This window comes from Alosa sapidissima, chromosome 10, assembly GCF_018492685.1.
Source record: "Alosa sapidissima isolate fAloSap1 chromosome 10, fAloSap1.pri, whole genome shotgun sequence".
NCBI classification, from domain to species: Eukaryota; Metazoa; Chordata; class Actinopteri; order Clupeiformes; family Clupeidae; genus Alosa; species Alosa sapidissima.
Window position 1 is genome coordinate 6,750,450 of NC_055966.1, and position 12,697 is coordinate 6,763,146.

A 12,697-nucleotide genomic window follows, 5' to 3' on the forward strand; every position below is an offset into this window, starting at 1 on the left:
TTTTCACTGTTCACACTCTCAGAACCTCCCATCCTCCCCCCCTCTCTTTTTTTCCCCTGTCATTCTCCCTTTCACTCTCTACTATACATCCTCCTCTCTCTCAAGATCCTCCTCTCTTTCTCCCTCTCTGTAACTCTCTCACACACTCTCTCTGTCTCTCTCTCTTGCTCTCTCTCTGGCAGGTGAGTCATCATCGCTCCTCAGAGAAACTTCAGGCCTTTGGATCCTGCAGCACCATTGTGGCCCTGTTAGGGTAGGAACGCGCAGTGCCTCGCTCTGTTTTAACAGCCGCGCTGGACAAATGACTGTGACTCATGTTAAATGAAGTGTGGAACGCACTGATTATACCCCCACTGACACACACTGCCAAAAAGCAGCTATAAATGTCACAAAGAGAGGCAAGACACACTGAGTGGGTCACCAGGAGGTCTATGTAAACATGCTAGAATAGCGTCTGAACAGCCAGATTTACTTTTGGAAGTATTTGAGCTATTCTAAGTAATATTTCAACCCTGCAACCTTAAGCTTTATCAGCTTAGAATTTTGTTTTCCTGTAACTGTAATAGATTTTCCCCCTTGACTGGGATTTTGAATGTTTGCCAGCTTATGAATCAATCGCTTTGTTTAATGTTTTATTTTCTTGGACGCCTCAATGGAAAGTGAGATTTCCTGCTCAGAGTGCACTGTAGGCTTACAGATGTCTTTTTGCCAATTATCAAAGGCATCTCCCTTGTGTACTAGTGATAGATATCACCATGGAACCACATTTAAAGCCAAAATAAGCACTTATCACCACATGGACCTCATCACCTTTGGCCTCTACAATGAGTCAGACACACAATCTTATATTTTTGTATTTGTTATTTTTTAAATGTAGCCTATTTGTCATGTCTTGATGGCATAGGCACGCTGGCGACCAAAGATTCTAGAGCGGAGCTTTTCTAAGTAATATTTCAGAGCGGAGAGCGGAGTTCTAGAATCTTTGCTGGCGACTACGTCGCTCCATCCGGCATCTTTTGTCTTGTTGTTATGTGTCTTGTTTGTGGAGCGCTTTGGGTTGCACTATGTGCATGTTAAATGCGCTTTAAAAATAAATCTGACTTGACTTGACTTGACTTATATGCTATGGCTAATATGAAGGTTATCAGCAGGTAGTATATATGATTTTGTACAGTAAGGCAATAATGATGATGGGAAGGTTCATAATGATCGTGTGGGAAAATAAAGTATGTGTTAAAAGTAACTATGGATTTGTGTTAGATTTTGGATTGAGTATTGGTGTGTTATTGCATACACACATTTAGTAAGTAAGTGAATCTTTTATTAATATAGCGCATTTTCTATGCACAGAGTGCAACCCAAAGCATTTCATACACAGACACTAAGACATACATTTAAGCAATAAGCCCCGAGAGGCTGTAGGTTACAGTGATTTTAGAACAGTTAAGGGGCCTGTGGGGTTGTGCTGGGTTTTAGAACGGTATTGAATGTGTTTCAGCCAATCATAATTAAGAACTGGAACTATCTTATTTAGAAAAACAAATGAACAAATAATAGGCAAACAAACAAAAACATGATGCCGGGTTTGCTGGACCCGCTCTCGATTTTTGTCAACACCATCAGAAACATAGAAATGTCTGTAGTGACTATTTTGTCTGGAGTTTGTTCTTTGTCACATTGGTGTTGACTGGGGGAATCTTTAACGCTTGTTTGTTCCAATAAACCAAAACATATCCAAGAGAGTAAAGTTGAAAAAATACTGTAGATGGTCTTTTATTACAACAAAATAAATAGTACAGATCCTTTATCTGGTAAATAACTTATAAGGCAGACTGGATATTTTTAAGCTAAAAAGCAGCAGTTCATGCAACAGTTTGTGTAGCAAGATCAAAAAGCTGTGTGCTCCCAGTCAGCCACACCTCCTCCAGGTCACCTTCCTATTTAATGACCTTTTCACTTGTAGAGGGCACAAATCATCAAAAAAACAATAAGGCAAACGTTATTATAATACATTATTATATAAAATAAATGGTTAATAATGACTCCTACAATGTCTAAAAAATTATTTTTTTTAATAACTTACCACAAATAGTTGGACTTATCAGCTTGGTTCCCTTAATTATGCACGCAGGCCTTGAAATTGAAGACATTTTTAACTGCTTCGTTATCAATACCAATTTCAAGTTTTTGCCTGAAATTGCACAGCACCTGCTTCAGAGGCCACAGTTCCCACCTAGTTTGGCCTATAATCAAATGCTTGACCTATTTGGAAAGCTGAAACACTGTAGTTTTGGAAAACAATCAAAATAACTCTGTGATGTACTGACACAGAGTTACAGAGGCTAGAATATCGTTTTTTCTTTCTGCTGGATAACAAGCATCTCTGAACTGACCATATTTCAGCCCTCTAGGTCACTTGATATGACATAGAAACACAACTGAGCCCTAACACCAGGTCTTGTGAAGCTGTGTTCAAAATTAGATTGATATAGAATGAAAATATGAGTACTTTAGTCCATTATTTGCTCAAATGAAAGGTCACACTTTGAAGTTTCATGCTTGCATTTTAATTGTACTTCAGTGGTTCTGATATGGAATGACTACACTAAATATGGAATACTTACACAAAAATATAAATCTTTGCAATTTCTATTTTAATTCAATTGGTGTGTATAAGATGGACTACACATCTGCACAACAAATATTGGATAAAATAATAGGATTATTCCATTTCTATGGATTCCTGTGAATATTTCAAGACCCAATAGGCTATATCTAGCATATTGCTAAGGATATACACTGCAGCTAGAAGGTAGGGAAGCACCAAAGGCAGATGAGGGGGAGGAGGGCATTTTTTATTAAATGTTTTTAAATTTAATTTAATTGAGACATAGTTAAATTAATCTGACAATGTAAAGCACTGCACATATTTTACATGAAAACAATTGTCATGTATTGATTCCCTGATTCCCAAGAGCCCAAGCTTTCAAATGATGTATAATATGACTATGCTACATAACAATCTGATGTATAATAATGATTTAGAATGTTAGGGGGTGGGGGAGGGGGGTAACCGTCCTGCAGGTGAGACACCGCAGACAATGTGGTTTTAAAGTCAGAAGTCAGTGTTTAATGCATACAGTTTTGGTTGTATAGATTTTAAGGTTTTGTTTTTAACATTCATAATGAACAGTGATATTTAAAAGCAAATTACACATGAACTTTGCAAATGTATGGTTAATGGACAAATTATCCTTGAGGGAACAGATCATCTATTATATATATATATATATATTTTTTTTTAAAAACAATGTAAAGTCCATCTGACGGAGTTGACAAGGTATCAACGGAGGAACATTTTACATTCAAAATTACTATTGAACCCTCACAAAAAGTATTCACCCCCCCCCCCCCCCCCCCTCTTGGATATTTCCCCTTTTACTGTTCTTATCAATAGAATATAGATCAATTCAATTTGTCCTTTTTTACAAAATTGACAAAAAAAACCCTCTTTAATATCAAAGTGAAAGCAGATTTATACAAATTCTGATGGTGTCGACAAAAATTCTCATGGTGTTGACACAAATTCTGATGGTGTTGACATCTGACAGAGTTGACAAAATGCTATATATTATAACACACAGGAATCATCTTTTTTAGCATATCTGTTGCCTGTGACTTCCATAAACGTATTAAATTACAGTAAGCCACACTAGGGTTGTGACATGCCCGGTGTTAATAGATGGATATTAAATATACATAATATGAAAAACTTACCAGAGCTAGAAAGGTAAAGGAGATCTGCTTCCGGACATGGGGTTTTCCAGGCATCGATTTCATTCTATATAATTTAGAATAACAATTCATGCTTTGTTGTGTCCCCCTTTTCCTGATTAAGATTTTGAGTAGTTTTTTTTTATATTGTGCATATTTTTACCCCAAAACCTTGTTTTATCTAGCGGACATGTTTTGTCCCAAGTCTCAATAATCACTGACAAGACAAGACAAACAAATTAACAAATACTAAAAAAAAAAGAAAAAAAAAAAAGAAAATGATGCCAGCTGTGCACACCGCAGTTGTGCAACATGTTGTTCATTCCATATTTTTGATAAATCTCAAGCATGCTGCGTTTGGACAGGCCAAAGCCTGGGGGCTGAAGCCAGGAGTGCCGTCAGCTTGCTTGCATTAGAGCATACAGTAATACCAGATGATATGAGGTCATTTTAGCCCCAGTAGAGTCCAGAATTCCCATTACGTTCACGTACCCATCAGCCTTTAGTCCAGCCCAGGGTTGGCACGCCAGAGTTGATGGCTAAATCTGCCTAAACCCCCAGTTACCTTTTTTTCCATTTCTTATGCAGATGGAAGGCATTTGCAGTGTATTGGTTTACAGTGGCGTGCTCGCTCGTTTCTGGCGTTTGTGTGTGGCGCTGGGAGAGGTAGGGACAAGCAAACGGAGGAAAAACAAACTTGTTTAGTGACGAGAGCACCACATTGTACAGTCACTCGGAGACACGCAGGCTGTCCTCTCGGCACCAAGTGCGAACCTCAGTGTGTTTGGCCTGGGCGTTGAGCGAGGGGCAAAGGGGCGAGGGCTGAGGAGAGAGGTGTGGCCCATGGAGGGGGCTCTGAAATAAGAAGTGGAAATTATTTTCATGACCACGCGCAATTAGTGCCACTTACGTCAACACGAGACAGAGCTGTCCTCTGTCTCCGGCAGGATGGCATTGGTGTATAAACAATCACTTTTGCCCCAACCAGCAGGCAAATTACCTCCCGGCTGACCACTGTTTTTTTCTCCCTCTATGCCTCTCCTTAGGAACCCATTCCAGGACAAACGCACAAACAGAGCAAGGAAGAGACCTCTGTCGCCATGGACATCGCTGCCCGGTACACCTCTCAGCCTTCAACTTAAGCTTCCCTTCCTGCCTTCTGTTTCCCAGTCGACAGAATTAACACTAGCTTCATGGCCTCTTACATGTATACATAATCACTGCTTGTGTATGTACATACTGTATGTGTGTGTGTGTGTGTGTGTGTGTGTGAGAGAGATAGAGAGAGAGAAAGAGAGAGAGTGTGTGTGTGTGTCTTCTTTGCGCTTTGTACAGACTTCTGTTGACTCACGGAAACAGCCCTCTAGTATTGTCATCCATCACACAGAGAGATGGAGAGGGATGGAGTGTGTGTGTGTGGATGGTGCAGTTGGTGGTGGTGATGTAGACTTTGCTCTAAGTGTTTAGATCAGACAGACTACATGGATGCATCCAAAGATCAAAGCAGGGAGCCCTCACAGTTGATTCCCATCAAAGGAGACTCATTCAGCATACCATGCGAAGTGAAGTGAATGGTTATGGTTATGGACATACAGGTCTGTGTCCAATCAGTCTAGAGTGAGAAGGGCTAGAGGTGCTAACATTAATGTCTAACAGAGCAAGATGTGTGTGTGTGTGTGTGTGTGTGTGTGTGTGTGTGTGTGTGTGTGTGTGTGTGAGTGTGTCTGTGTGTGTCTAGCCACCTCCTTTGGGGCATTCAGAATACATATTTGAGCAGGAGAGGCAGCTGCTTCAAATTTATTAAAATGTTTCTTTTTTTTTTGCGTATTTCAAGTGGTGACACGAAATGCAAACACAGCGTAAAAAAGTTTCAAGCCAAGTATGGACATTTCTGTCAATGTCAAAAAGGGTTTCTTTTTCTGATATAAGAAAAGTATAGCTCTGCAATCTCTGAGAAAACCATCAAAAGAACAATCCTATTTTCAACTGCAGCTCTAGTCTTTATGTCTCGAGTAAATCATCCGATCTCCCTCTCTGTCAGGATCCCAGGTAAGTGCTGTGTGGATGTAAGCATGTTGAGCGCGCTCCACCGTTGACCCCTTTATCTCTGTTACTTTTGTAGTTTGCTTCTGGCATAATCCCATAATCTCTGTGTTTCCATCACCAAGGAGCGATCTGAGAGTTTCGGTCCAGTAATCAGTAGCAGGTTAAGAGTAAACAATGGAAATGTCCCCATCCTGACATTATGTTATCTATTGACATTTCTAAAGTCGTTTTAGGATGTATTACTTGTAGTTAACTATAATTCAACTGACTAACACTGATGCAATACAATACTTTTATTAAAATGTGAATGAGATGGGCTTGTGTATTCACTGTAATCTATGCAATTTGCATTAATGCAGCTGAATAAGCATAGCGCTGGTATGATTTTGATGTGAAGGCCATGAGTTGAATATCCAGCTTAGCCCTGGCTCTAAACCTCACTTATGCTACAGTAATGATTCCCTATGCCTTTCGCCTAATAATCATGTTATGAAGGCTAAATTCCATGTGCAAGCTGAGGGGTAAGCGATATGTCACCTTACAGCTTTTACATATATGTATGTGGTTGCTCCTACAGATCGGTGGCTTGGCAGCTTGTCATTGGCTAAGCACGGTATACATTATACCACCACTGAAACCATGGCAGTTGCCAGAGCAGGCCTTTGGAAATTCCCATTTCATCACACAGCCACAAGAGTCCACAGAACCTCACATATCCTAAAACATGGGGGCCAATCATCTCCTAAACACTATCATTTTAGCCAATGAAAGTGGAGACCGGAAGAAAAGGGAGGGGCTGGTTGAGAATGTCTGGCAGAATCTTGATAACTTTAAATAGCACACCTGACTGAAAATATTACCCCAGGCATTTGGAATGGCCAGCATCATCATCACTCAGCAGCAGATTGGACTGCCCCACCTGGCCTTTCTCCACCACTAACACCATTGTCATACCAGAGCAGATTCATCATTCATAAACAGAAACACAGAAAACCAGCACTGGAGCTGGTCAATATTTTGGATGATACTGTTGTGTAAGACTGACAACAAAATGTCAAAATGATTTAGTGTTTGATCTTTTTCCACTGCCTCATAACCATCTGTATTTAAAAAATGATTGCCCCTCACTTATGTTTTTATGATTATTTTACCTTAACTGTTTCAACTTCATCATTCACCTTACAAACCTATCCATCACAATAACACATTAAGACAGGCTCACTGTAATGAGCATGGTTCCAACTCAAATCTTCAACCATTGCAAGGTGAGGACAGTTTCTTGAGCTCAAGGTTCACATTGAAAAACGCAAACAAGTGAGATGTGAATATCACATACCAGACATCAATAATTCAATTGAAATGTCCTGGTGTAAGAAGATACTGTTTGGAAGCGCCATAAAATAATACTTCACCAAAGACTAGCTTGAAACCCGAATATAACAAATGCTTTGGGAATGACAGGATTATTAACTGTGGGCAATTAAGAAAACAAACCATAGCAACACCCAAAGGCCAAAAAGGGGGGGGAGGGACAGACATTTGCACGCACACAAGCAGGGCTCATAATCAGACACACACATAGGCCCCAGAAGGGGTCCTGGTCACTCACACACACACACACACAGGCCCAAGGCAGGGGCCCCGGTCCCTTACACACACATAGACCATAAGCAGGGGTCATGGTCTCGCACACACACACACACACACACACACACACACACACACACACACTAAAAGCAAGGGTCATGGTTACATACACATATACCCTAGACAGAGTTCACAGTCACACATAGCTTAGACAGTGGTCATGTTCTGTCCGACACAGACAGGCAGAGGTCAAATCTGCCGTTTCTCTCTCACATACACACAAAAATCAGGCAGAGGTCATTACTGCAGCCTCACACACACACACACACAAACAGAGACCAGGCAGAAGTAATCTGCAGCTTTGCAAAGACACACACACACACACAGATCCCAGGCCGAGGTCATCTGTGCTGCCCCACCCCAGAGAGTCTTCTCTGGCCACAACGCCTGGGGCCCAGCTTTCTCCCTGACCAAAATGAAAGACGCCAGTTTATCTTTATATTCCGTCTGCAGTTTGTGGTCGGCGTGCTTTTTCAAACACAGAGGATCGTCCCTCGCAGCTAACATGAGGTTGACAGATACTAGGTGATTAGTGGCATTGTCTCAATTGTTTATCCCCTCTTTTCTTTCTTACTTTTCTTCCTGTCTCTCCCTGTATCCCATCACCCACTCCCAAACCCTGCCATGTGTTTTCTTGTGTCCTTGTTTGCTGGCCAAAACCACAGAAGCCCACAGTGGGTCACCACAGCAACTTCATTATAAAGACTCACGAAAAAATCAGGAACACATCAGCCATCTAAAGAGCTAAAGAGAGCTACAGACGTACAGAAATTGAAGAGTTAAAGAAACTATTTATAAGGAGAGTTAGATGAGTTAAAGAGAGTTTAGGACGGAGTTGATTGAGTTTAAGAGAGTGTGTAGCCTCCCTCCACTCAGGGGTGCCACTGGGGGGCGGGGGGGTTAGGACGATTCTAAGCGTCCAGCGCTGACAGGGGGCCCCCAAAGAGCCCCCCACGATAATGATATATTAATATTGTCTGTCACATTTTAAGGACTTCACAGAGTGAAAGCCGTAAGGGATTCAGCTTAGCACTACGGCTAAAAAGAGACGAGACACATCAGTTGTTTTTGGCTGGCGAGTTGCACTCATTTACGACCGATTGCCAGGCGTCGTGCATGTACACACACAGACCCATAAATGCACAGATGTATGTTCCATCTTCCCTCAAGCTCTTCTGCGGTTTCTTGTGCAGATGGTAGCTGTTAAAGCTATATTAACAGGCTGTCCATCAGTAGCCCAACACGGGCGGTTTAACGCACACATGAGCCTAATATATTATATCAGCATTTACTCATTACCGCAGGCACTTCTATCCATACGGACGGAGAGAGTAGGCCTAGGCCTTATACCACATTTTAAATCACATACAAATCTTAAGGCCTACTCAGTGGGTGACAAAGTCATGATCTAGTGTGTTGTTAGCACCTAGCTCTGTGTCAGGCTGCCAGGGAAGACTGAAGTGTGAAAGATACACAGAAGGAATCTGCCGAGTGATAAACTCTGAGCTGTGTTAGGGCCAAGGACAGAGACACATTTGATAATGCAAGTCAATTAAAGACACAAACATGGATTCCAAGGTGTTTTGAAGATTGTAGTAGGCGCCACTCGAAGGCAGAGGGAAAAGTGTGTTAAGCAAAACGGCTGCATTTCAGACTTCTTCGTCCCCCCGCGATAATCCAAAATTCCTGTTATTTTCCCATAGGAAAAATTGCAAAATACCGCATCTCAAAGATGACAACTTTTTTGTAGCCGAACAGAGGTCTAGAGATAGTATAAGGTGTATGCCCCAAGCAATCAGGCTTGTGCAAAATTCCAGAATTGAATTGAAACTGGCTCTTAAATTCCAATTCAATTCTTAAATTTAACTTGCATTTCAATTGAGGTAGCAAACAGGAAGCAGAATTGCAATTCGAATTGTGCACAACCCTGCAAGCAATATGGCGGACATTGCGGTATCTAGCTTCTAATATCTAGTTTTCATTATGAAAGGGAAAGGCTCTGCTTCTCATTGAGAGGCAAAATCCAGGGCTTTTATTTTCTTTTAGATCTGGTTTTAAAACCTGGAATTTAAAAGGGAACAGAACTTTGCTGTCGTGTCTCATCTTGTTTGTCAGATAAAAGGAAACTGATCAAACTACTGAATCATCACTAAAACACCCTCAATTTAACCTATCATGTATTAAAATCTGTGGTTAAGGGATGTACTGTGCATGTTCTAATGAGATCAATGGCAGCTGCATTCTACAGCGCTCCAGAGTACTCTGTTCCGACTGAGATACGTGGCAACCACAGACTACAGTCTTAACATGTATAGGCTACATGCAGAAAATAAACTTAAGGTGCCAAGATGGCAGATTAGATCCAACACTAGATGTTACAAGCATGATTGTGGGTCAGGCATAATGCCAGTCAGTCTAAGAAAAAAAAGTGGGAGACACACACACACACGAGTACTCAAAAGTACTTCAATATGAAACAAAGATGTCTATTGTTTGTCTTCTCATAAATTGTCTTGTATTGACTGGTATTATTCCACTCAGGCATGCGGTGTGCTTGTAGTCATGAATGAATGAGCAGTTGGACACAGTAGACTTATGAGGTGTACCGGTAATCATGTGCAGTTTCTTTTGGCCCTTTGAGACTGCCTTTACTTGCCTGCTTATTCTGCATTCATCCTGAGGTATTTTGTATATCCCTGTATGATTCACTCCAGTGTGCTTCATGCTAAACTGATTTTGGATTTGATTTGGGATTTGAAATAAAAACAAAACCAATAAAACACCACAGACACACAAACTCCAGCATATCAAGTTGTGACACTGCAAAATTAAACACTTTATTTCTTAAAAAAAAAAAAAAAAAGAAAACACACTTTCCCAGTGGCATGGCTGAGACAAGACGACATGAGATCACAACAAAACAGAGCAACTGACAGAAGGAAGGCACCAACACATTTAGCTGAAAGAGCAGAATGCTAGAGTGAAAAAGAGAGACATTCAGCTAGCTATCACACCAATAGAATATCTACATGTTAGTGTTGGTGAATCGCGCGTTGCTCTCTAAGGGCTGAGTTCCAAAGTTCATTTCCCAAAACGTGTTTAAAAGGTTCCCCAGGGTCTTGTTGGCTCCATAGTAACAGTCTGTGCTTGTTCAGCGATCTTGCTGGATGACATTGGGGTAACCTCGCTCTGGCTTGGCCAGAGACCGATGGGAGGAGGGCAGAGCAGAGGGGAGGAGAGGAGGCATGTTGTAGGTCCTAATGGTTCTGCCGGAGGAAGAGATGTAGAGCATGTTAGTCAAAACGGTCTTCACACAGCAGACAAAGAGCAGCTCACACCATCTCTCCCCATCTCTCTCACACACAAACACACACACACACACACACACACACACACACACACAGACAGACACAGGCACAGACACACTCTGACAGAAAAATGAAAGACATAGAGGTAGGGAAAACAGTTTTAGTGAGAAAACAAGAGAACGAGAGCAGGAGAGAGACAGTCAGGGAAAGAAGGATGAGAGAAAGAGTGAGAGAGTGACTGAGTGTGTAAATAACAGAATGAGAAGACAGGAGAAAGAGAGAGGGAGCATGACTGCACAAACAACAGGAGAGAGAGAGAGAGAGAGAGAAGAGGAAGAAAAGAGGGAGGAGAGCGGATGAGGGAGAAAGAGAAAATAAAATGTTTACATAAAACCAGCATATTTGAGAGAGAGTGAGAGAAAGAGAAAGAGAGAGAGAAAGAGAGAGTGACTGAGTGAGTAAACAAAAGAATAAGAGAAGACAGGAGAAAGAGAGAGGGAGCGTGACTGCACAAACAACAAGAGAGAGAGAGAAAAGAGGAAGAACAGAAAAGAGGGAGGAGGGAGCATGAGAGAGAGAGAAAGAGAATTAAAGTTGCACATAAAACAGGCACGCCTGTAATGGAACAATCCCCTCTGTTTGACCATACTAAACTTTTTTACTGCACAAGATTTTTAATCTTTCATGGAACATCGATAAAGATGAGCTAGAGCCACAACACATTATAAAGCAGTGGGGTTGAAGAGTTATATGGTAAACAGGCTTCGCAGGCTGCAGAATTTGAACAAGTGATAAATATATTACCGGTAACAACATTAGGACATGATAAATACAAATAAATTAATGGACTGCAAGCATCTACACTTATGAAGAACACATGATGTAAAAGAGTTGATTTGCAACAGTATCCTGGGGCTTCGCTGCACAGAGACCCTATTAAATCACACATGCAAGCATCCATTGGGGAGCCATGGAGCTCCACCGTACATACATTTTCAGCAGCTCCTAAGCACACAAGGGAGGAAGGGGAGCGGGGGGGTCAGTAGTTGATCATCCTCTTGACCGCGTCGAAGCACTTCCACTTGTCAGGGATGTAAAAGGGCTCAAAGATGTGGGGGAAGGGTGTGTCGTAGCCGCACACCCTGGCGATGGGGGCCTCCAGGTTCAGGAAGCACTCCTCCTGCAAAGAGACGAGCATCGGGGGGTCAGCAGGGGTGAGCACGAGGTGTCCAGTCAACACCTCACCAGGATGACGCCACTGGTGTCACCGTTCACTCAAACCCAGTACAGAAGACAATAGACCAGTTTGTCTTAGCTATTGGTGGTGAGTCTTTCTCCAGGCCATTACACACACACACACACACACACACAGTCCAGGCCATTACACACACTCTCAGTCCAGTGTAAATGCAAATCTAATAGCCTCTGGTGAAAGAGCGCCATGAGGAAATGATCAGCTTTCTAAGGACTTCTCTCTGAACCTCCACAGGAGAGGCCTGCACTCCAGGCAGCCTCTGTGATGATGGTAGTGATGTGTGTGTGTGTGTGTGTGTGTGTGTGTGAGTCTGAGAGAAAGTGTGTGTTTGTAACTAGGTGTGTGTGCGCATGTGTGTGTATGTGAGCGTATGTACAGTATGTGAGTGGAGTGTGCGAGTGAGTGAATGTTTGTGACTAGGTGTGTGTGTGTGAGTGAGAGTGTGTGTTTGTGACTAGGTGTGTGTGTGTGTGTGTGTGTGTATGAACAGTGAGAATATCTGTGTGTGTTAAAGACTTGCTGCTGAAAGACTGTGAAACTAATCCTAAAATCCCTGCAAGGTGTGTGTTTCTGGTTCAGTTCAACCCGAATGCTAGAAGTGTGTGAACTAAAGTAGCGAGTGACAGCCTTGAATCTCAGCCTATTGAAACAGCACAGGGAAAATGAG

The 12,697-nt window shown here is 41.9% G+C and overlaps 1 protein-coding gene across 1 annotated transcript in view; it reads right to left on the reverse strand.

Moving 5' to 3' along the window:
- Positions 1 to 10,274: 10,274 nt before the first annotated feature.
- The window catches only part of bckdhb (branched chain keto acid dehydrogenase E1 subunit beta), a 59,236-nt gene continuing 56,813 nt past the window's right edge, over positions 10,275 to 12,697 (reverse strand). Inside the window, exons 10-11 of the mRNA XM_042106704.1 lie at positions 11,767 to 11,955; positions 10,275 to 10,733 (exon numbers count right to left, since the gene is read on the reverse strand). Coding sequence (XP_041962638.1) covers positions 11,815 to 11,955 — 141 coding nt within the window. The 3' untranslated portion in view covers positions 10,275 to 10,733; positions 11,767 to 11,814. The remainder of the gene's footprint in view (positions 10,734 to 11,766; positions 11,956 to 12,697) is intronic.